The sequence below is a fragment of the Pleuronectes platessa genome, chromosome 13 (genome assembly GCF_947347685.1).
Source record: "Pleuronectes platessa chromosome 13, fPlePla1.1, whole genome shotgun sequence".
NCBI lineage: Eukaryota > Metazoa > Chordata > Actinopteri > Pleuronectiformes > Pleuronectidae > Pleuronectes > Pleuronectes platessa.
In genome coordinates this window covers 4,329,188-4,353,601 of record NC_070638.1, presented here as the reverse complement: position 1 = coordinate 4,353,601, position 24,414 = coordinate 4,329,188, and the positions used below count along the sequence as shown (strand labels likewise).

The 24,414-nt window shown below is 44.7% G+C and overlaps 2 protein-coding genes across 3 annotated transcripts in view; one reads left to right on the top strand and one right to left on the bottom strand.

Moving 5' to 3' along the window:
* Positions 1–117: 117 nt before the first annotated feature.
* cc2d1b (coiled-coil and C2 domain containing 1B) lies at positions 118–13,460 on the top strand. Of its 2 annotated transcripts, XM_053437584.1 has the most exons (26): positions 118–227; positions 488–630; positions 1,477–1,618; positions 2,053–2,153; positions 3,530–3,649; positions 3,883–4,026; positions 4,977–5,310; positions 5,720–5,838; positions 6,658–6,736; positions 6,996–7,079; positions 7,298–7,443; positions 8,461–8,533; positions 8,744–8,883; positions 8,969–9,098; positions 9,217–9,389; positions 9,519–9,644; positions 9,869–9,927; positions 10,133–10,249; positions 10,353–10,426; positions 10,535–10,593; positions 10,693–10,744; positions 10,841–10,940; positions 11,032–11,122; positions 11,245–11,367; positions 11,453–11,502; positions 11,620–13,460. In XM_053437584.1, exons 2-25 carry the CDS (start codon positions 568–570, stop codon positions 11,462–11,464), a joined length of 2,661 nt encoding a protein of 886 aa, XP_053293559.1. In that variant the 5' UTR covers positions 118–227; positions 488–567; the 3' UTR covers positions 11,465–11,502; positions 11,620–13,460. The 2 variants fall into 2 exon arrangements, with proteins under 2 accessions (XP_053293559.1, XP_053293560.1); XM_053437585.1 differs by lacking the exon at positions 118–227 and having other exon boundaries at positions 296–630; positions 3,886–4,026.
* The window catches only part of zfyve9a (zinc finger, FYVE domain containing 9a), a 26,890-nt gene continuing 15,242 nt past the window's right edge, over positions 12,767–24,414 (bottom strand). Inside the window, exons 8-19 of the mRNA XM_053437681.1 lie at positions 23,559–23,688; positions 23,059–23,181; positions 22,483–22,638; positions 21,480–21,704; positions 20,085–20,167; positions 19,745–19,849; positions 18,397–18,547; positions 18,125–18,205; positions 17,752–17,914; positions 17,220–17,325; positions 16,933–17,109; positions 12,767–16,857 (exon numbers count right to left, since the gene is read on the bottom strand). Coding sequence (XP_053293656.1) covers positions 16,696–16,857; positions 16,933–17,109; positions 17,220–17,325; positions 17,752–17,914; positions 18,125–18,205; positions 18,397–18,547; positions 19,745–19,849; positions 20,085–20,167; positions 21,480–21,704; positions 22,483–22,638; positions 23,059–23,181; positions 23,559–23,688 — 1,662 coding nt within the window. The 3' untranslated portion in view covers positions 12,767–16,695. The remainder of the gene's footprint in view (positions 16,858–16,932; positions 17,110–17,219; positions 17,326–17,751; positions 17,915–18,124; positions 18,206–18,396; positions 18,548–19,744; positions 19,850–20,084; positions 20,168–21,479; positions 21,705–22,482; positions 22,639–23,058; positions 23,182–23,558; positions 23,689–24,414) is intronic.

Below are 24,414 nucleotides of genomic sequence, written 5' to 3'. Positions count from 1 at the left end.
ATCTTTTTAACAATAGTGGTATTTGTACTTTTAAACGACATGCATACTTCAGTTGCAGATGTATTTGTGTATTTTATTGTGGGAGTCAGTCTCTGCCTGGGAGTCACTACCCAGGGACCGCGCCTCTATTCTGCGCATGCGCACCCGGAGCCTCAGCACCATGTCGGAGCGCAGAGATGAGGCGGACGAAGAGGTGAAGACTCTCAGATGAGGACGTGAACGAGCAGGTAAACACGCTCCCGCTGCTGACTGGGGATCAGACTGGGTCACACTCCTCCGCGTCACTCACCGCGACTCACGACACGTCACTCACAGCTCAACTCCCCCTCCCCAGGAAGTGAGGCTAAGCTAAAGGCTAGCCCGCGGAGCTAACGTCAGTTGGCTGCTCGCTGTCTGTTTGGAGCCACCTGACAACCGCTCACATGACTTCGAGCAGAGAGCAGCTCGGCGACAAGGTCTGATTTTACTGTGTGTCGGTGTGTTTCAGGGGTCGTTTGGCAACGCTGCAGAGTCACGGAGGGGCTGGTTACACAACAACAACAACAACACAACAACAACAACAACAGCATGTTTGCAAAGAAGAAGAAAGCAGCTCAGCCCAGAGGCCAGGGCGCTGCTGCAGCCAGACAGGTAACACATCTGCTGAGACACAAACCAACATCTGTAACACATCTGCTGAGACACCAACTAACATCTGTAACACAGCTGCTGAGATAACAACTAACATCTTTAACACATCTGCTGAGATAACAACTAACATCTGTAACACATCTGCTGAGACAAAATCTAATAACTGAAACACATCTGCTGATACACAAACTAACGTCTGTAACACATCTGCTGAGACACCAACTAACATCAGTAACACATCTGCTCAGATACAAACTAACATCTGTAACACAGATGCTGAGATAACAACTAACATCTGTAACACATCTGCTGAGACAAAATCTAATAACTGAAACACATCTGCTGAGACACCAACTAACATCTGTAACACATCTGCTCAGATACAAACTAACATCTATAACACATCTGCTGAGATAACCACTAACATCTGTAACACATCTGCTCAGATACAAACTAACATCTGTAACAAATCTGCTGAGATAACCACTAACATCTTTAACACATCTGCTGAGACACAAACTAACAACTGTAACACATCTGCTGAGACATGATAAAAACTGCAGTCTGACGGCAGCAGGAAGGAACAACCTCTCTCCTTAATAAGGTGTGACATCCTCTGCCCTGAACCATTGTATTTTATAAGATTATATATAACTATGAACTTTATCAGCCAGCTTAATATTATGCAGTATTAGTGCAATATGTACCTCGGAAATATAGTGGATTATAAGTAGAATGTAGGATATATTAGACATGTATATCCAAGGTAAAAAGTACTTGAGTAAAAGGAAATGTACTCTAAATCCAGGAAGGCAGTAAAGTAAGTGTTCTGCTTGCTGGTTTCAGATGGGTCTGTTTATAGACCTGGACCCTGAGGAGATGATGGGTCTGGAGGAGAATCTGGACGACTCAGACTTGGAGGCTGAACTCGCGTCTATCACTGGAGAAAAAGCCGCTGTCAGAGGGAGAGCCAAGCAGAAGGGCAAGAGTGAGTGCACTGGTGCTGATTCTACCATTTAGACATGATCGGATATAGATATTTGAGAGATTAAAAAGCCTGACATGTATTTACAGGCTGATTTGAAATGTACTTACACAACCGATAACCATGCACACACAGCAATGTATTTGCATAAATAAGCAAATATTGGCTCATATATCAGCCTAGTCAGTTGAAGTATAACATGAAGTATAACAGTACCAAACACAGCAGTAAGTAACCCACATACTTTTTGGTTGTATAGAATATTATAACACAAACTCCTGCCCCAACATGTCTCTGCAGATTTTTTGACCTGCTGGTTTGTGGTTTCCTCTAATGACTCGACTGTGTAATCTAGTATTAAGTATCATGTCATGTGATTTGTGCTGTCACACATAAACTCGGCTGGATATATTTACAACTGTGTCTTTGTGTCGCAGCCCCTCTGCCCATGGACGACATCGCTAGGATGGCCGATGAGTGCATGAGAGATGTGGATGACGATGACGATGATGACATGGAAGATGACGAAGATCTGTTGGTTAGTGTTTGTGCATATTCGTCTGTTTTAGATCTCAACCGTCTGGAGTGGAAGGTCTTTTATCAGACGCATGTTTTACAGTCGAATAAATTCAAATAGCTCCATTAACCTGGTGTCCAACAGTGATGGCGACATGAAGCTTCATGAAGCAATGACGCTTTCCATCCAATTGGGTCACTCATTTGCTCTACTGCGCCATCAAGTGGACAATAAGTATAGAGTGGTTATAATGACACCATGGCTTTGGTGTGTGAAGCTTTGAATTGAATAAATGAATGAATGATGTTTGTGATGCCAATACATTAATTATGAACTTATTAATATGGTGTTTGTCTTTATGATACAATGGCGGAGTGAAAAGGGAAAGTGGAAACAAATTGGGCAGAGGTTTGTGGTGTGAATGTGCTTTTGTTACCAGAGACAACATTTAACACGTAAAATATGGAGAACATTTTATCCATTTTTTATTTAAAAATAACTTCTTTCAACAGTGCTGGGTTTCAGGCTGTTTCTTTTTTTTGTGCATATAAAGTCCCAAGTCCATAAAATGGGAAGGGGGGGGGCATTGCGTTTCGCCTCCTTTTATTTCGAGGCTTTTAACGTCACCACATACGTCATCAACAACAAGCCTTCGATACGCGCTTCACAAAAATCTTCCCTGATCAAGCGACAGAGAAGGACACGTCACTGTGTCCAATAAATATGTTTTATTCATGGTGAAGTAAATCCACGAAAAACGAAACTGAACTTCCTGTGTTCATCATCACTGTTTGTTAGTTTGCAGAGTTACGCAAATACGACACAACCGATTTCCAGGAAATTGTGTGGAGGGGCGGAGCGTGACCAAAGGAAGAACCCATTATATGTGGGTGTGGATCCAGATCACATTTGTTTTTATTCCACGTTTATTATCATTGCAAGGACAGAAACGTTTTCACTGATTCCTCAGAGGATGATTCATGGAACCGGAGGAAAACAAGTCAGATAATTCTGTGTGTGTGTGAATTAGCTGTTGATCCAAAATAAAAACCTGGATCTCGTGGATTTAAATGTTCTGTTCTGTCGAATCCGTTCGGCCTTGGATGAGGTTCTCACTCTACTATGCGTCGCCTCCACACACTCATTGTGAATCAATAAAGTCAAGATTCACATACATTAAATAGTAGATACTCAGTCATAGTGTTAAGAGTCACAAAGTACCTTGTCCTTGTACTTTGTGATGCAATCTTTCGGTCAGTTTTGCATTCGACTCAATTGTACACACAAGATTCAGGATTTTTATAATGATGTAGTTTCATTTATTGTAAAATCATACGTCCTTTAATATGAACAATGAAAGTTGGCTTTTGATCAGTCGTCGTATTTCTCCTCCTCAGGCGGAGCTACAGGAAGTGGTGGGTGAGGGGGAAGCTGAGGATGTAGCAACTATTTCCTCCTCATCTTCTACCACCGCTGAACTCTCTGAAGCTGCAACACGAGAGTCGGCACCAGGGCAGGTAAGACGCACACGCCGCTCTCTGTCCTTCTTGCATGTCGGTAGAATCATTTGTCTGCTGGTAACAGAGCAGAACACACACACACATACACACAGATCTGCATAAATTGTCGTTATTACTGTATTTACCTTGTATTATTCATCGCTGACAAATACTTTCCATTCTAGGCCCACAGCTTTGCATGCTGACCGATTACTTGATATGATTTGCATATTTTCTTGTGCTTTGTGAAGCAGCAGGAAGTAAAGATGTCATTGGCCCCCGGTGGCCTCGAGCGCCACCTAGAGGAGAGGATATGCATGTACAAGACGGCCTCACAAAACGCCAAGATCGCAGGAGAGACCTCGAAAGTGCGGAGGTTCGATCGCGGTCTGAAGGTGGGTGACACGACAACATATAAACTCTTTTCTAGTGTTGTGAATAATGATTTGTTGTGTAACAGATCAATACTGTCTGTTTACCAAGTTTCTTCCATCATTTATTGTACAAGCACCTAAGAATGTAAGCTGAAGATATGCGTAAATATCAGACGGATATTTGCTGTAAATGGAAAAGCTAATGATGCGTTTATCCAAAATGTTCCCACGTCGATTGCTGTAATCTGAAAGTTATTATCCATCTTGAGCTGTTTAGACAAGCTTTTACCTCTTGAACCAAAATAGTCATGTAACACAGTTAAAAGATAATAAAATAAGTTATATGTGTCATATTTACAATCAATACAGCTTGTCTGTATAATCCTTTTGGGATGAAAAGATTTGTTTTGTTTCGTTTGTAATACAGATTAGAGATCAACCCTCTGCCCTGTCAGCAGATTCAAATGTCGCAATCTGGGATTGTGGTGGTTTTTTATCACGGGTTTGGTTTCAGTTTCAGAATTGTCTGACCAGTATAATATCCTGTATCATGTATCTTAGTGGAAAATAAGTTTTCATATCTGGTGGAGGAGTTAAGACATAAACCACACATCTCTTTATACACAGCACTATATTTGTATCTGGAACTTCACTGTAAATTAAACTTATAACTGATCTGAGCAGCACTTAACAGCCTAAAAGTTTCAGACCTGTAAAAACACAATGTCTGCCTGTGTTTTCGTGTCCATTTGTCTGATCACACTGTTTATTCCCTGGATATTCAGAAATGTATATGCTGATTGTTGTTTTTTAAATCAATTCTCTATCCTCATTTTGTTGATATAAAGTGCTTATATAGTTTGTGCCTGCATCCTTGGGTTTTCCGTGTCTTGGCTGAACTGGTTTATTTATTACATATTAAGTTATTGTCCTCTGTTTTCCACCTCACTGACTGCTACTGTTTCTCTCAGACTCTGGAGACGATGCTGGCTGCGTTGAAAAGGGGGCGGCCTGTGGACGAGGCAGAGATCCCTCCCCCTGTCGCCACTGGAGCCCAGAGGGACGCCCCTCGTCCCGCTGTTCCTGCACGACCTGCACCCCCTGTACCATCGAGTCCCGAATCTCCAGATCAGCCGGAGGAGTCGGACGCCACAACGCCACCGCCTGCTGCACCAGAGGTCGTCACGCCCACCAGTGATGAGGAGCAGTCGTCCTCCGCCACCCCGTCCCATCTGAGCAGCGCCCCGTCTCCAGAGGAGCACACGGAGGAACCTGCTCTGGTGCCACAAACTGGTCAGACAGCTGGTCAGTCTGTCTTAGATTGGACACTCATATCAGTTAATGTGGTTATTATTATACGTATTAGTTATATAAGTTATTACTATCATATATAATAAGTGTTTTTTATGGAAAGTAAGCTTTGGATAGTCTGTTAAATCAGGAAACACCCCCTTCCACCTTTTCTTAGTGCAACAGTCAAACCACAGCACAACCTCTGTCCTGTGTTATTTTGTATAAATGTATATTGTGACACATTTAGAGGAATTTATTCTCGTACCTTAAGTTTGCTTTTCAATTTGTATTTAGTTTGAATATTGTTGCTTGGAGTCACAGTGTCTTAAATGGAGGGGGTGTCTTCTACTAGACTATGTGATGAATGTGGTCTTTCACTGTGGTAATTGTTGTTGTGCGTTTCTCCTCCGTGAATCCACAGCGGCCGCGGCGACCAAGGCGCTGCTACTGGAGAGGCAGAACGAATTCAAGATGGCCGCTCTAAGAGCCAAGAAGCAGGGAGACGTGGAGCAAGCGAAACTTTACTTCAGGACCGGCAAGGTGAGCAACACGCCTACTCTGGCTTATTTGTTTTTGTTTTGTGTAAAAAGGAATCTTCTGGACTTGAAACTTCTTAAAAAGTTGAAATTAATTTCCCCTCAAAATAAGAAGATATTAAGATGCCTTAATTTTATTTTACATAGTATTAAAGTATTAAATAAGATTTTTCTGTAAGATATTGTTTAATTTAGTTAAATTTTGCAAAGTCGGACTCATCAGACAGCAACCCCGAACTATTGCTCAATATTGCTAGCTACGATGTTTAAGGAGCTGAAAGGTTGTTTTATTGGCTAAAACTTATATAAAACATTTTGTAAAGAGATGGGGTAGAGATGAGGTTAGCCCAAAAGAGGCCAAAATGAAAGGGAAATTAATAACTTAATATATCACCATTGTATTTCTCTTTTACATTAAATTAAATGTATAGATTTATTCTGCCGTTGTATCACCCTGAGCTAAATGCAGATAATAACATCTTGTTCCATTTAACTAAGCAAATTCATATTCTGCTACAGGAAATAAACTGTTTATTAACCTGATGCCTTTCAGATGTGACGTCTTGTCCCCGGTTCAAAACATGTTCTTGTCATCAAACTGGAATCTATATTTATAAACTAAACCAAATCGAAGGTCACCAATTTGCCAATGTTGACATTTTAAATGTGAACATCCCACATCTTCATTGTTTGTTCAGTCTGTTGCTACACATTCTGTCTGCAGAACTTTTCTCACAAGTATTTGAAGCATTCCCACAATGTGGTCGCTGACAAAGGCGTCTTTATGTCCGACACTGTTTGGATTCTCATGTTTTTGCTGCAGAGGTTCGATCCAGTGATTGAGGCGTTGGAGAAAGGACAAGAAATCGACCTGAGCGGCCTCCCTCCCTCTCCAGGACAGGGTGAGGACCTTTATTCATATAATGGTTTTAATAATAGAATTTAAATGCTGATTAACAGGAAGGATACAAAAACAAGTCATGTTGGTTTAAGATGCTTTTTAAATAATGGTTTTGGCTTCTTTTATACTATAAATTAATTAAGTTGATAAAATTAGATTATACAAAGTAAATCAAAGTATATATTCATTCAAAGTATTTATTGCGAACAGACGCCTGGAGCAGCTGTTTGTATTTGACATCTCATGTTGTTGTGCTGAAGGTTCAGGAGGAAACTCTGCTCCAGTGAAGGAACAGACCTCAGGTCCAAACACACAGGTCACCCAACCAGTGGCTGCACCTCCAGGTAATAATTAGAATTTCAACATTTAGAAACCACATGTTACACAGGGTCTTAACTATCTGTTGGACCTGTCGGGCAGGATTGTTTTATATTTCCTCATCACATCACGTATGCAGGAGCTTCAGTGGAACAACACATTCACCAAAATGTTGATCAAGAGTAAAAACCAAACAATACACGTCTTGTTGAACTATGTGAAGTTTGACATTGTTGTCTCTCAGCCGCTGCAGCCCCGTCCGTCCCTGCGCCTCCCAAAGACGTGCTGGAGGCTCTGGAGCAGAGACGAGCCAAGTACGTGGAGGCGTCGGCTCAGGCTAAAGCCAGTGGAGACGACCGCAAGGCCCGAATGCACGACCGCATCGCCAAGGTACTGTGAAGGAAGTGGATGTCCTCCTATTCCTCTACGTCTCTCGTTTGTCTCCCCGTTTCATCATCACAAATGATATTATCAAATGTCAAGTAAAAGGACAAAATAAAGAATATTTTAAATTAATTTAACAAAATCAATCAATCAATCAATCAAATTTTATTTGTATAGCCCATATTCACAAATTACAATTCATCTCATAGGGCTTTAACAGGGTGTGGCATCCTCTGTCCTTAACCCTCAGCAAGAGTAAGGAAAAACTACTAAAAACCCTTTTAACAGGGTAAAAATGTGTAGAAACCTCAGAGAGAGCCACATGTGAGGGATCCCTCTCCCAGGACGGACAGAAGTGCAATAGATGCCACGTGCAGGAAAACATCATCAATAATCAAAATCTAACCTATCTATACTAATATATTATTTACCTTATTTTAGTGTGACCATTGACTGTATCTAAAAAAGGATTGTGCCTGAAACCTGTATTATCTCAAATGACCAGCAGAGGGGGCTGCTGGTCTGAGACGCCAATGGTTTTCATAGAAGTCAGCTTTTATAGAAGTAGAAGAAAAAAGGACTCAGTTGATTTATAAGGTCAGTAAACATTTCCCTAGAACCTCTCGAGTCTCAATCTCTAGTTTAAAGGAATTCTTCAATACACCATCATGTTATTTTTATATATCATGGTCCAATTGAGAGTGAAATAGACCATAAAGCACTGTATGCCGTGATTGATAGTGCCGTCCAATGGGCTCAGGTCCTAGGTTTAGGTGGGTGTGCACTAGGTCAAGCTCCACCCCCTGCTCCTCCTACATGCTTACTTCTGGGTTCAAAAGACCAAGATGCCGCCAAATATCAAAGTCGAGGCTTCAAAGCAGCAGCTCACCAATGAGTGAATGAGTGATGTCATTTGAGCGTGATAGGCCACCTGACCAGCATTCATGATGTATTTTTGACAAATTAATATCTTGTTGCATTATAACTGTTGTTTTAAATCTTTTCACGTCTCTGTCCCTGCAGCAATACCAGAGCGCCATCCGAACTCACAAAGCAGGAAAACCAGTGGACTTTGAAGAGCTGCCGGTTCCCCCTGGTGAGGCCCGTCTGGGAGTCACGAGTCTCTGAGTGAAATTAGATTTGCATTGTAATCCAGGAGTGTTGCTTAAAGTTTATAACAACACAAACTGTCAGTGAGTCTCTGAACCACGGAGCCACAAGACTTGATTTCACACAAAAAGTAAATCCACAGCTCAGTGTTAAAAGAGCTCGAGTCAGAATGAGCGTTTTGCTTTTTATTTTTCAGGATTTCCTCCAATCCCAGGCCAGAGAGCGTCGGCAGCTGAGCAGAGATTTGTCGCTGCTCTGGAGGTGGCCAGTAAGATCGTTGATGGAGATCCAGCTGAAGCTCCAGAGGAAGACGAGGATGAGGAGAAACAAGAAGAGGTGAAATTCAGCTTTCTATGATTCTTTCATTATTATTCTTTATATGTAAGTAAATTGCTGATACAGTAATTTTTTCTATGTTCAGTCGAAGTCGGCTGTTCCAGAAGAGACAAAGAAACCAACGTTAGACGTCCCCACCGCGGGTCAGGGACGGAAGAGGACTCCTTCAGCTTCTCCTGACAGATCCGCTGCAAGAGAAGGAATCTCCCCAACAGGTCAGTGTCAGATCTTAAGATTTGACAATTGATTGATGATTAATAAATTCTTATTCCAATCATTTCTGCAAATACAGCTTAAATCTTTAACCCTTGATTTTCTGTCTTTGACCTCCAGGGGTTCAGCAGCTGGAGTTCCTGGAGGGTCGGAAGAAGCAGTACCTGAAGGCCGCTCTGATTGCGAAGCAGAAGAACGACCTGGAGCAGGCCAAGAGTTTCCTCCGCACCGCCAAGAGCTTTGAGCCCATGATCGAGGCAGCACGCGGCGGGAAATCTGTGGACATCAGCACGGTGAGCTGAGAGACTTCCTCTGTTAGTGGCAGATTAGATCCTGATTCCGTAGAAATGGGTCCAGTTCATAACTTCAGCTGCATATGAGCAACATCTCACTGACTGACTCCGTCTGTGCTGGGCCTGTAGGTGCCGTCGCCCCCTGGTGATGAAGACGAAGACTTCATCCTGGTGCATCACAGCGACGTTCAGGGCTCAGAGAAAGCCGATCAGGTTTACACTCAACTGGCCAAGATCCTCAAAGAGCAGCAAGAGGTAAAACTGCAGGAGTACGACTGAAACATCACCAAGAGAATAATGATTTACTTTACCAAGATTCATTTTTAAGTAAACATAGAAAAAAAAACTATTCTATGAACTGTCTCATAACAGAATGGGTCCCAGAAGAAACTAACCAGACAGTTTCTAAATGAATTCAGAGGTTTGTTTCCTGTTTCCTGTTTGTGAACACGGAGATTTCTTCTGGCTTCTCCTTTCAGAAATGTATGACTCACTCCAAACAGTTCACACACCTGGGGAACATCTCCGAAACCACAAAGTAAGATTCAACACTTTTCATTCCATCAGGTTTAAAATACAAACTTCAAGCTCAGCTGTAAAGTTTAACTTAATTTAAACCTTATTAATGACTAGCTTGATGTTATAACGCGAAAACAACCAGGTTGTGGCGTCAGCTGACAACTTCTGTCTGCGTGTGTGTGTCTGTGCGTTTGTCTGTGTGTGTGTGTGCTCGTGTCCTCCAGGTTTGAGAAGATGGCGGACAGTTGTAAGAAGAGCCTGGAGGTCCTGAAGCTGGCTCAGTCACGGGGGCTGCCTCCTCCTAAGCATCACTTTGAGCAGAGGTCGTTTCACACGGCCAGGTGAGCACCTTCACTCACTCTGACATTAACTTCATTCTGCTCTGCTTGATATGTTAGGTGATATAACTTTTTGAGGTAACGTCCTTCCCTTCGTCCCTTTCAGGATATTTCCCGAGCTGAGCAGCACTGACATGGTTGTCGTCATCGTGAAAGGGATGAATCTTCCAGCACCGAGTGGTAAGAAGATCAGTCCACACATCGTTACACTACAACATGTTCAAAGAGGCTCAGTGGGGAATCATCTAGGTCTGGTTCTGGGAAATGAAAAGTTTCTTCTTCCCTCAGGAATCCAAACCAACGACCTGGACGCTTATGTGAAGTTTGACTTCCCGTACCCGAGCAGCGTAAGAAATTCAAACCGTAGCTTCTAGTCACAGCTTCCACCGGCGCCTGAGACCTTTACACACCAATGATTGTTTTTGTTTGTGTTGTGTCGTGACCAGGAGCAGCCGCAGAAACACAAAACATCCGTCATCAAGAACACAAACTCTCCAGGTGAGACTTTGAGTTTACGATGGGATTAAATCTGTTTGTTTCTCTGAGACTCTGCAGTTCTGCTCCATCTCTTAATCCGTCATCTCTTCCCACCAGCTTACAACCAGAGCTTCACGCTGACAATCAATCGCAACCACCGCGGCTTCAAGAGGGTGTTGACGTCCAAAGGCTTCAAACTGGAACTGCTGCACAAAGGGTGAGTCTCTCTCTCTTTCTCTCTCTCTCTCACTCTCTCTCTCATCACGTGGAGACTGTGACAGTGACGATGATGTTGTGTGTTGTCTCAGAGGTTTCCTCCGGAGCGACAAGCCGATTGGGACGGCCCTCGTGAAGCTGGACAAGCTGGAGTCCCAGAGCGAAATCAGGGAAATCGTAGAGGTGAGCTGCACGAAGATGGAAAACGAAAAAAGACAAAAATTGTTTTGGCGAAAGACATAGAACAAATCTGGAATATGTTTAATATTTAGTCGATCCTCAGTCTGCTGTGTTTCTCCCATCAGGTGATGGACGGTCGTAAACACACAGGAGGTCGTGTGGAGGTGAAGATCCGCCTGCGGGAGCCTCTGAGCGGGCAGGACATGCAGACGAGCACCGAGCGCTGGCTGGTGATCGACAAGTCCCAGGTGAACACTCAACACACTCACAGAAGACAAACCTCTGACTATGTTAAACCGCTGATGTTGATTTGTTTCTTTTTTTAAATCCAAGGTTCTCGTTTAGAAGAAGCTACAGAATTAAAGATAACACACAAGATACAGGTAATTATGATGGTACAGACATAAAAACTGCTGGTTTACATTTTTAACTGTGTTAAATTTTATTTTTTATCTTTTAAATGTTCTTCCTGACTGATGATGTCTGTATCTCTCCCTCAGAAACACTCAGAGGAGGTGAAGAGAGACGGGTGTTTCAATCTGACTCTGACGAACGTCTGTTGTTCAGACGCAGACCAACGTGGCTCTTTTCACAGGAAAAACACACAAAAACTAAAAAAAACGTTTGCACATTTGTTAGACACGAGAGCTGCTGCTCACGCAGCCGCCTGCGAGCAGAGCGGTTCACAGAGCGGTTCACAGAGCGGTTCACAGAGCGGTTCACAGAGCGGTTCACAGAGCGGTTCACAGAGCGGTTCACAGAGCGGTTCACAGAGGGTCGGCTTGACCTTGTGTCCCTCCTCCTCCTGGAGGACGGAAGCGTGTCCTGGGCTCATGAAGAAGGGGCTCAGTGTCGAGCTCCCCCTGATCCTGCTGCCCGACTATAGTTAATATAATAGAGAGAAAAAGAATGTGTTCATATTCTTCATATTATACAGCTCTGGTATCTAGAACTGCACCTATGCACTAATACCAAAGTAATCACTGTTGCTGTAAAATCCTGCATATTTGAAATCGCCTTTAGCTGCCAAACCTGCTATGACACGACGGGTTCATGTGTGTGTGACGGGAGCTCAGTCGTCAGGGTTCTTCTTTATTTCCCCACACTACTCCTCCGCCTCTCAGTGGGAGCGTTTCAGGCCGACGCAGCGACATTACACATGTTCATGTTGGAAGAGGTACGATTATTTAAGAGTTAATTTACAGACCGCACTTCCTGTTGGCACCTTTCACTGATTTAGTTGCTTTAGTTGTGTTAGACTGACATGTTTGCTTAAAGCACAAATCTAAGAGACAAAGTTTAAAACAGATTCTTTATTTCATGAGTAAACAAGACTTTGAAGAAAGATGGAGGACACCACACTTCTCCACTTTCTCCCTTGTTGAAAAACTCTAAAAGATCGTGGGTACGGGTTCTGCCATCTTACGTTAGAGGTGTTGAGCTCCTCATCTTCTTAAAAGATCTGGAACTGTTGGTTTTTCTAAACTATGCATCAGTTCTCTCACGTGGTGGAAACTGAAGGTTGAGACGAACCCGTCGGCGTCTTAAAGGGACGGTTCACCCAGATTATGAAGAGTGATGTAATAACTGGCATTTTATTTAATGTGAATCATGTAAAGTTTGCGAGTCGTTTGTTATTGGGGGGGGGGGGGGGGGGGGGTGAAGAAATATACTTTTATTTCCCTGAGGTCTGTAACAAAAGATAAACTCGATATTCAAGAATTTAGCTTCGTCCCATCATGTCACTAAAATGTAAAATACATAAAATAAGCCTGATGCCATTGGATAAACAATTAAAGGAAGAACTTTCTATGAATGGATTTGTTTCCTGCAGAGTTCACTGAATCTAGATATCTGATCATCTTGAAACTGGATTGAAAAAGTTATAGACACCTGAAGCTCTTTGTGAGTTTTAGCTTCCTTCAGCTCATTGTTTTGGTTCCTCCACTTTCTGAGCAGAAACCGGAGACGAGCCGGTGAACAGAGTGAAGCCTTTAGCAGCTGAAGAGGGAGGGGGCGAACACTGCATGTGAACTAGTCAGGTTACCAGAAACAAGAGTCCGAGTTAATACCGTGAGAATATCTTCCTTTAATTTGAGGGAACTGACCCTTTTAAAGCTTGAATTTCACCTTTGAAATTAAATCGTGAATTCAGTTCCCAACAGTTTTACCTCAACGTCGACAACATCATCCGGTTATCAACCGTTACCATCTGGTCTCAACATTTCTGTTTCTCGCTGTCATTTCCTGCACTTTCTAGTAAAACATCATAAATCTGTGTAACTGACATGAAGTCTACTTGACACTTTGTTCTAAATAATTAAAGCACTGTTACAAATCCTTTTATTTTTCTGTGGTTTTATTTATTCCAAGGATCAGAGATGTAATGTTTAGAGCAGATCGATAAAATGGAAATAAATCAAATGAATTAATTTTAAGCAATTATTAAGATGATTGCTTAAAAACGTATTTTATATTTGTTGCCGTCTTTGACCCCAATAACCTGATTAAATAAAGAAATGCATAGAGCCTGAACAGATATCACTCATTTATGTTTTCTATAAGTTTTTTATTGTACATATACTACAGTTTTTTTTAATGAAGACCACTTTTTTTGACATTTGTAGTGTAAAGAAAAAACATGTACATGGTTTTTGGCTTCAGACATTTCGACCAATGTTAATTTAAAAAAAAAAAAAAGACAAAAAACCCAGTCAGTGACGAAGTGGATTGTTTTCTTCACGTTTCGTCCACAAACACTTGATTGACTCTCCACTGTGTTTCTGTTTGCATGCAGTGTTTAGTTTTGGATCGTAACAACTGAATACGACAAAATAAAATAAGAAATGCTACTTTTTCAAACAAATTGCACCTTTTTTTGGATCAAGGACATATTGCACACGTCGGATAACGCAAAAAAAACAAAGATTAACAATCCAAAAACAGGGAGAAGCCTGACAAATAAAACCGTACGTCTCCTCCTCATTTGCGCTAATCGATAAAAACGTCCCGTGATGAAGACGCAGATTCACAGCTCTGGTATAATCACAGTGAATTAACCAAGAACTGGTGACCTTTGACCTCGGAGCAGTTTTTAATCCGCTTCCACTAACGTTAACTTTGCTACAGTGGGCGTGTGAAATACTTCGGATGGAGTAATAAACGAACGTAGGTCTAACTTCCGCTCTACGCGTCGGCTCCTCTGCAGGTTTTCGTGTGATTGTCTGATTCCGATGACGTGATGCAGGTGGACGACTGTTCAGGACGTTTTTGGTGATTAGTCTAGCGAGAAACAAAAAAGGAAAGAAAAAACAAAAACACACAATTTGCCGATTTGAACAGAAACAGGAGGAATACATTCTTTAGATTGTTGTTCCAGGTCCATGTGGCGGAGGGAGGAGCCGCAGCTCGACCTCCAAACGTCCGAGGCCTCGAAGATGAGTCGTCGCTGATCGGTTCCTAACGCAGGTCTGCAAACTTTTTAAACCATGAAAAGTCCGGGGAGCAGGATGCTGCTGATTTCATGGATTTTTTTGGAAGGATGAGGAGTTTTTTCTGCAGTAAATATGAGATGAGATACATTCAGCTTGAAGTCGATCTTGCAGGAACCCCCCAGATCTTCAAACACCAAACTTTCCTCCCTCTTCTGCTGGAGAAGCTGTTCCAGAACACAGTGGCAGTGACCCTGACGCCTGCCTCCACTCTCCTGTAGATGGCTTAGAATCCAGTGCACTGCTTCTGCAAGTTTAATACACTTTTTATATATTTATACATCTTTACATCTTCGACAGTTATTCTCTTTGTATGATTAAAATAAAGTCGAGGGGGTTTTGTATCCGGACGAACACCGAGCGCTGATGATTTGTGATGAGATTAAAAAGTATTTTCCCCATTTATGTACACGTTGAGTTTCTGGATAAAGCGTTGGAACCTTTTCATGAGCCGTCTGCTTTTGGGCAACGGGGCTGAAATCTGGTTTCACAGCAGACGAGTCACAGTCACTTCAGTAATACTTGTCCTTCGCTGGGATCTCTGGAGGCTGCGCGTGTCGTGGTCGTGACGGACGGGAGATTGTTCTGCCTACAAAAAAATATGTACAAGCAGTCGACACGTTTGTCCATGAAGTAAAGCATCTGGTGATCGATGAGTAAAGCTTAAGAGGTGAAGCCGGGATGTTTTTTCCTTTCTCCCCCCTCGTTGATGAATCGCTGCTGCAGGCACTGAGAACCACGGGGCTAAAAAAAAATTAAAACAAAAGAAGAAGTAATCTGCTCCACCACACAGAGACGACTTCTCCCTCCTCAGCCGGGGGTTTGTAGGTTCCTTGGTGACGCGACCAGAGAGAAGTAAGTCCCAACTCCTCTCGTAAGAGCATCCGTGCTACAGACGCCTGTTCAGGAGCCTTCAGGCTGCCACAGTGACGCCACGCTGGAGTCAGACAGGGGGTGTGTCCACACACACACAGACACACAAACACACAAGTCTCATGTCTGGAAAATACACACACACACACCCAGAGTAACCCCACACCCCACTCTCCTAATACTGATTCATCATAAGTGAGGGCAAATCAGCTCTAGCTCGTCATAAATACTCTGCTGTACTAATACTACTCTGCAAGTTAAAAAAAAAGAGCAAAAGAATTTGATTAACTTTCCAACCAGAGTCAAAGAGTCAAAGAGATAAAGCGACGTCAGTGAGAACAAATCAGAGAATCAGAGAATCAACTTGTTTTCTGGTTGTATCCCATCTGTGACGCTTTAACGCACAAACAGACAAACTTGAACACAACCCGGAGGGAAGATGCAGAGTTAACGGAGTTTGTGTGAATGCAGCTGAAGGTCCAGGGTTCCCTCTCGGTTCTTCTGTCCCTCTGAGGACCAGCTGGACTTTTACACCTTATTAACTTTACTTCCTCTCGTCTCACTTTGCAGGAAACTGATTTAACCACATCAGTCCAGCTGTTGTTCGTACTCTGTGCTGTTAAGACCGTGAAACAGTCGACACACGAATCTCCAAAGTTGACATGTTATTGCTGCACGGCCACAGATTCTTATCACTTCACGTCAAACGGCCTGAACTTCTTGATGAAACCGATCGTCATCGTCTACACATCATAAAGATCCAACTTCATCCAACAGAAACAGAATCAAGTGATTTCTCCGCCTCCCTCTCCGGATGTAGCGTCTTTATTAATAGTTCTACTCTCCTCTTCACTGGTCATCAAACCGGCCTGGTCCATCAGACTGATTTGTCTTAACATGTGGAAGTAAGTACTGGTCACCTCATCAGGCACTTCACTCGTCGTGCACAGTGTGGGCATCCGGACGGACCCAGTGTGACGGAGCTGCCTCGGGCCCCAGGTGACGTCCGGAGCACAGCGGGGGGGCGGCGGCGGCGGGATGCATAGGTTTGACTTGAGGAATGCTACCCCACCTGGCACGGCACAGTTTTCAGGCTCGTTTTAAGTGCAAACAGTTGAAGGGAGGTGACGGAGGGACGGAGGCTGAGAGACGTGTCGGAAGGTTAAAAAAAAAAGAAAAAGGAAAAAGAGGTGGTGGGGACGTCTGCGTCTTCTAGGAGATGATCTCCAGGATGTAGAAGACCAGCTCCATGACCACGGGGCCCTCGCTCAGCTGGCACGCCCCGCTGTGGATGACGGGGATCAGAGCGCTGTCCAGGTCGCTCAGGTACTGAGGCAGGAGGGGCTGCCCGTTACTTCCTGCCAGGTAGCCCACCTGAGAGGAGGACAGGTGTGAGACAGACACTCGAAGAGAAACTGAACGGTGTGTGTGACGGGTCCGTCCTCGTACCTGATCCGAGTCCAGTGTGACCCTCAGTCCCAGTTTGGCCATGCCGTCCTCCTTCAGCAGCTTCAGGTGGGGACACAGCGCCACGCAGAACGCCCTCGCCACGTTCTCCGTCAGGCGGCTGTGGTCGGCGGGGTCGCTCAGACCGTTGGGTTGGTCTTCACTCTGGAGGAAGAAGACCTGAGGGAATCACAGACAAACAGGACGGTGAATCAGATCTGTGCAGCTTCTCTCCACTGGGTCCTCTGAAGCAGGGAGAGCTTCATGGTCTCGACCCCTCGGACTCGTACCTCGGTCCAGCGGATGACTTTGCCGTTGGCTTTGAACTCGGAGCCGTGGAAGATCTTGACGCTGGTGATGGACTCCATCGACTTTCCATCAATCGGACTGATCACACTGGATTTTCAAAAACACACAAAACTGGATTTAACATTTGCATTCAATTGAAGACAGCCCCCTCGTGCCCTTGAGCAAGACACACATGTATTTTTTTGTCAGCAGGGGTACACCAAAACTACTGAACGGATTTACTGGAAACTTGGTGGATGAGACAGAATCAATGTAACTTTGCCACAGATCTGAACAAAGGGGAGGATCCTGGATATTTCTTTCACCTTAACATTGTGAGAAATTTAACATTTTCACCAATTTCTCAGGGAAAAATTCCTGGATCTTGCTCAGAATGATCAGGTGCATGAAGTGAACTGACGTCTATGAGCTTCCACTCTCGTGCATAATGAGTTTTTATATCAAAGTGGTTAATGAGCTGGTTTCGCTCCAGTTGTCTTTGACCTAATAGAATCTCCTCTCTTCCCTCCTCACCCTTTGTTGAAGTTGTGGTCGTCCTCCGTCCACTGGATGTGCACGAGCTCCTGGTTTTCCTCCTGGTCGGCTTTACCGCACGTGATGGTGAAGTCCTTCATGTCCCTCAGGGCTTGCCGTAGAGTGTCCATGGTCTCGGCTGTGATCTGGATCATCACACCATCTTCAGGTGGAAGCAAAAGACAAAGTGTCCTAAAACATTCTTATCTTTAACCACGAGTTCCATCAGCATCATTCATCTGTGCTGACAGGGTCATAAGAAGTTGTGGTTCCTGTGACCTTTGTGTGACCTTTGTGTGACCTTTGTGTGACCGTTTCATACAAATCTACTCAGCAAACATTTCGACTTGTCGTTTGTTGTCACAGGTCTCACCTTCCACAATGCTGGTTTTTGCCAAGAAGCCAGATGAGGCTTTCAACGCCCCACTGAACACAAAGAAGCAGGCGCCGGTCACTGGAATAAAAACCACACAAACAGACAGAATAATCAACTTCACTTCACCTGCACAGGTCCAACCCCCAGACAAAACAAGAGAACTAATGACCCTGAGTCTGTCAGGAGGGAAACAGAGGAAGTATCAGGAAGTAGAAACCAGACGGAGAGCAGAGGAAGTCTTGAATGTGAGGAGTGTGTGTCTGCAGCACCTTTGCGTGGCTGGTGGTGGATGCTGATCGCCTGCGTCTGGTAGTTGCCGTCGTCGTTCTGGACGCAGACCAGGTGGGAGTCGGCGCGGTCGTTGAAACACGCCCCCATCGCCAGCACGTGCTCGTTGGACTTGTTCATGGCCTTCATCAGCTGCAAGGACAGATCATATCCGTGTCTAATTAATCCGCCCTGTGTGTGTGTGTGTGCAGTGGAAAGTGGGCTTAGGGGCGGCTGCCTGGTTAAGCCTAATTGCGGCGGCTCTCGAGGTGACAGTTAAAAGCGATGGAGTTGAGATGACAGACTGCGGAGAGAGACACTGACACGGGCGGATATCAATAGTTGAAAGACCCCCCCCCCCCCCCCCCCATGAAACTGAAGATCTGGAGCTTTAACCACTCGCTGGGATGAAGCTTCGTCTGCAAGCTGTTGAGAAACGGTCGCTCCTTCACTGGGCTCCCATCTGCTACTGCACGAGCAGCCAAACACTACGACTGGCAGCACGAGCTCCACACACGGCTCCTCCTCTCTGCCAAATGGTGCTTGGTGTGTGTTTGTGTGTGTGTGTGTGTGTGTGTGTGTGTGTGTGTGTGTGTGTCACTTGTGTTGGACATTTCATTCACACCCTTGAGGCGGCAGCGTCACAACCACTTGGCAGCCACGCGTTCGGCTGCAGAGAGTTGTCCCTCCTCCACTGTTGTGATAAGTCTGGTGAAGGGTTTTATTGTGTAGTGAAAACGTGTCATGCTGGTAATGAAATGTGTGACATGTAAAACAGCTCTGGTTTCTCTAGATGTCTAGAAGGCTTCGATGTTTGAATTGAATAATTTAAATGTTCAGGGTTTCTTTCTTTTTACTGGTGCAACAAACGACTGGACAGCGAGTTTGTAAAAAGCAAAATCTTGGAAACGCTTCCATGTTGATTTTCAACATCATGTCCCGTTTCTACTTGTTCATCGACAATAAGAAAAACTGAGATGAGATCCAGAAGCAGATTTCATTCATTCCCAGGAAACGTGAGGATTTTCCTGGTTCTCTCGGTTTCACATCAGAGTTAATTGGATATATTTGTTCTTGGGAAAATCAAATTCATTATGCTGCTCTGTTTTCCCATGTGGATCCTGTGGCACAGCAGATGTGGGTCAAATGACATCACAAAAACTGTCCGTCAAATCAGTCGTGATGCTTCCTGTTTACAGTTTTTGATTTCTTTGTAAGAATATAATGGAACCGTCCAGAAGAGCTAAAAGGCAGATTTATAAAACATCTTATAAATCCTCAGTCTGAATGAACTGAACCAAACTACATGTGTGAGTGTGATGATATTTAAACCGGATGCTGGACTCTCACCTCGTTGTAGCGGTTGCTGGGGATCTTGATGCTCGTCTTCCTCACCTCCATGTCCACGACCAGCCCCTTCACCACCGGCAGCGTGTACTGGTAGTTACGGAAGTCCTAAAGAAAGAAAGAGGAAAAGAACAGATAAGTGAAATGAATCAACGAAGAACTCTGGGTATTTAACTGGGTGATTAATTTTGCTCTTCTTTACCTGATAAAAATCCATTTACAACATAAGATTTGCTGACATGTTGAAAACTGTACTGCAGGTGATTTGTAAACATCGTACATCAGAGCTCTTTAACCTTGAAGAGGTCAGAGGTCAGAGGTCAGGAGGAGACAGAGGACTTACTGCGAGCAGGTTCATGATCGTGTGACCGGTTTCTCCGAAGAGGGGTTTCCTGTAGCGGACACTGAACAGCGGACACGGATAAACTGGAAAGACAAATCGTTCGGTTGTGGATAAACGTAGAACAGAGACGTGTTGTCACAGACGTGTTGTTATTGTTCCCTGTGATTATATTTGTTTATGTCGGGGCCAATTGTTATTTTTGTTCCTTTCTCTTCTGGGCATGGATCAAATACTGGAGCAGAACGAAGCTGATCAGGAAACAATGAGGGTTTTTTTGGCTTCAGCCACGATTATAATAAGTAGCAGAAAACTGCGCATAGGAAATTATGTTTAGATTTATTTTCTATTTCTTAGTGTCGTTACAATATCCCTCATTTGTTTGTATTAAATTGTTTTATGGATTTTTTGGATTTCTGTACTTTTTCTTCTGTATGCAAGATGTTTCCAGGGTTTTGTTATATTTCTAGTTACAGTAAAACTGTTGTTTTGTGTGTTTTCCCATCGTCGTCATTCATAAATGCAAATGGTCTGATCTCGAGACCCCACAGACTAACATCAAACACAATGCTCCGTGCCTGCATTCAGGAGGAACACTCCTAATCCACAAGGGGAAAAAATAAGTCTGGATGTTTTTTCTCCGGGGACCAAAGCTCCTTAGACGACTATTTTTACCCTTATCTCAGCAAACAGCTGGATATAAGATCTCACCACAAACTCTGATTAGCAATGAAGTCCGATCTCAGCCTGAAACTACACATCACAGAGGATTTGTGTCCCAACAACCTTCTGCTGGTCACTGAGCCTGGAGAGCTGCGCTGCTTGTGTGGTGGGTTAATTTCATGTCCATGCTAATATTTTGTGTCTAAGAGCTTCAGCTGTATCTGGCTTTGTTAATTTATTCTATCCGTGCTCGCTGGAAGCCGGCGAGAGGCTTAACGGAGCCGGGCGGCGCTCGGCGCTGGCAGCTCTGGCAGTGAGAGACAGGGATTTGGTGGAGAGGAAGCTCTGATAAAAAAAACACACACGCACGCACACAAGATTTCCTGGGCCATGTGGGAAGCTGTGAGAAAATGTGCTAGCTGGAGGTCGACTGACAAGGTAAGCTCTCTAGATCAATCTGGAGCCTAATATTCTACCATAAGAATAAACTAAATTAAACCATTGAAGAATCAAGACTCTCCTTGCTCTGCTTTTCACCGAATTTAACTTGTGATGTTTTGTTGGGTTTAGCTGCATTTCAACCTCAGGAACTTTCTCCTGGAACTGGGAACCTTTGCAGGAAGAAGAGCTTTCTAATGGACCTTGACCTTGAATGTGCGTAGTCAATGCTTTAGAATAACATTCAGTTAAATCATCAACTGCTACTTGTGTTCATAGTGTGAACCCCCGACTCACAGCGGTACTCTGCACCCAGCCGCAGCATGAGGCGGATGGGGAAGACCTTGGCCCAGGGCGTCTCCCACTTCTGGATCAGGATGCCGAAGAGGTAAGGCGGGTTCGGTAGCAGGAGGTCCTGCAGTGACTGGAAGGACGGGCTGATGTAGAGGAAGCCGCCATGCTCCTTACTGCCCAGGAAGCTCTGCGTGAAGAAGGAGTGACTCAGGTGGCTCAGCACGTTGCCTTTAGGAGACGAGGAAGAAGAGGAGGAGAGAGAGAGGTCAGTGATACTGGAGATATGAGGAAGAGAAGGAGGAGGGGTTGATGAAATAGGAGATGGAAGGCTCAGCAGGGTGGCAAGGAGAAGGTGGGCGGAAAAAGAAGAGTAATGTAATAGGTGTTTGGGGCACAAAGTAAAAACAGATGTGCAAGAAATTAACAACATACGATTCAAATATTAGAATAAAGAGCTTTGCTCAGTCTGAATTAAACAGTGAGTGAACACTTACCTGTTCGGCCCTGTCACCTCATATTACCCACAAAGGGCTCGTGTTACTGATGATCTACGAGAGGGATCAGTGGCTTCAGACGGCAGGAAACACAATAACCCTACTGGCGAGACAGAAGCTCGGTGGCTGGGATTTGCTAAAGCCAGCACTTCTTCTCCAGTCCTGACTGATGGAGACATAACCAGGAGTGACACGCACAATATGGCTCCTCTCCACCGGCCTCAGACATGAAAGGGGAAACTGCCCGAGGGGAGCGAGCCGTCAACGTCACCCGATATTAGCCTTTTTTTGCTCTGCGGCATACGGAGTCAAAAACGCAAGGCAAGCGGCGAGGAGGGAGTCGACCTGACACCAGGACGCTAATGTTTGGGCCATTTCTCACTTCAGCAGCAGCGGACGGTAACCTGGTTTCTAAACAGAGGACGACTGGGTGCACCTGAGACAGGCGGATTCCCCCGTGGACCCTGAGACACACCTATCAATGAGCTGCTGTCTGCTGGGTGTGTTCTTACCACTGAGGGCCTCCTGGTAGAGGTGCACGAAGTGGGTGAAGACGTCTTTAGGGATGGTCTTCTCATCAGGGAGACACTGGAGCAGAATGACCACCTCCGCCTGGCCCACGGCGTGCATTCCTTTAGTCGTCACATACCAACACTTCCTGTTCACGTCTGTGGGTTGAGAGGGAAAAGCTTTAAAAGGGATTTTCATTGTTGATGATTGGATTTCTGAAGAAAACGTCTTATCACTTCACATTTCAATCTCAGAAAGAAATAATGGTAATTCTGTAATGGTCCCATCACGACTGAATAAAGCTGTAAAAACATTTATGTAACAGACCCTTACATCATCACTTAAGTAGCTTGATGCTATAATGAATCCAGCAATAGCGTAGCGTTATCTGAAAACACTCTACAGGCAGGAAAAACAAGAAAAATCCTTAAACTTTAGGAATGTCCAGTATTATAAAAAACTTCAACTCACATATATATTTTTCTCTTTTCCTAATACCATATTATCCTTCTATCATTCTAGAAGTGTCTCTGCATTCCAGCCCATTCTCAGTGGCCAGTAGAAAGTGGGTAACTCACAGTTTACCAGCTTGACCATGGCGAGCAGGTTGGCATTGAGCACGAAGACCAGGGGGTCAGGGCCTCCCTCCTCCAGCTGCTGCATGAGGACGATCTCCGACGGCCTCTCCTCCACTGCATAGTCTGCAGGTGGGTTAAGGTGGGGTTAGAGAAGAAGAAGAGGTGGGTGGAGGGCGGGAAAGAGGGAGGGAGGAGTGGAGGATCAGTTAGACAAACACACAGGAGGAATGGAGGATGAGAGAGAGCGGAGGGATGACAGAGTGAGAATAGAGGAGGTGAAATGGAGAAGCAGTTAAATGTGAGGTAGGAGAGGGAGTGTACCAAGTTAACAACAGCGACCCCCCACAAAACATCATCACAATACCCCCCTCCCTTCTCTTGTTGGCAATGAGCGGCCGCAACATGAGCGGTGGCGTAAAGCACATGAGAAACGAGCTCCATCAGCACAACAGAAAGCAGCAGTGACGTGGCAGCAGAATGGTGAGGATGAGGGCAAGCACCTGTGATGTGGCCTCCCGTACCTCCTTTGACTCCCGTGGAGATGAGGATGGGAGGGAGCCCGTCCTCCGGAATCAGACTGACGGAGCTGCCCACGGGGCTGCCCACCAGGGCGACGGGGGTGTGGGCCGCCTGAGGACGGAGGGTGCAGGGTTAGACGTACTGTAGATTAGTGTTGCACGGTGTACCGGTACTAGAAAGGTACCGTGGTACCCTTACGTTAAAAACGATACGGTTTTGCATATTTTTAGTACCGGTACTTCATTAAAAAAGCAGCAATCAGAGCGCACTCGCTGTTCCGCTCCCTGTCACTCTGCATGCAGACTGCGAGGGGCGGGGCTGCCAGCTCTCACACATGCAGGCGGCCCTCACTCACAGCGAGTGATCTCAGTGGAGACATGGATCTTGCCGACCGTCCTCGGCTTATTGAAAAGAAAGATGCGCGGAGTGAAATCTGGAAATTATCTGGCGCGACCGGCCGGAGACATAACAGGTGGGGCGCGCGACCGGGAGGTTGAATGTGAGGCGCAACTAATGCCTTGACGTCCGCATCTCTTTAATGGCGGAGCAGTAAAAAAAGTCATTCTTTCTCCGGAGCCAGGGGCCGCAATCCGCGGCTCTTCAGCCCCTCTGCAGTGGCTCCCTGTACAGTGTTCATATGTTGAACGGTAACGTGAGGGAACGTCACGTTAATTTGTCACGGCTCCTGGTTTTATCATGCTGGCCTGATACGATGCTGATTTGACAAATTAACGTGACGTTCCCTCACGTTACGCGTGTTTGTTTTTGCGCACTTCGAAACATTACACCCCAATCACTTGAATGTGTTCTTGCCCTATTGCATGTATTCTCGTTTAA

Coding starts and splice junctions, on each gene's coding strand:
- cc2d1b (XM_053437584.1), top strand. CDS start 568: ATGTTTGCAAAGAAGAAGAAAGCAGCTCAGCCCAGAGGCCAGGGCGCT. Junction 5,839..6,657: donor TTTACTTCAGGACCGGCAAG/GTGAGCAACACG, acceptor TTTTTGCTGCAG/AGGTTCGATCCAGTGATTGA. Junction 11,123..11,244: donor AAATCAGGGAAATCGTAGAG/GTGAGCTGCACG, acceptor TTCTCCCATCAG/GTGATGGACGGTCGTAAACA.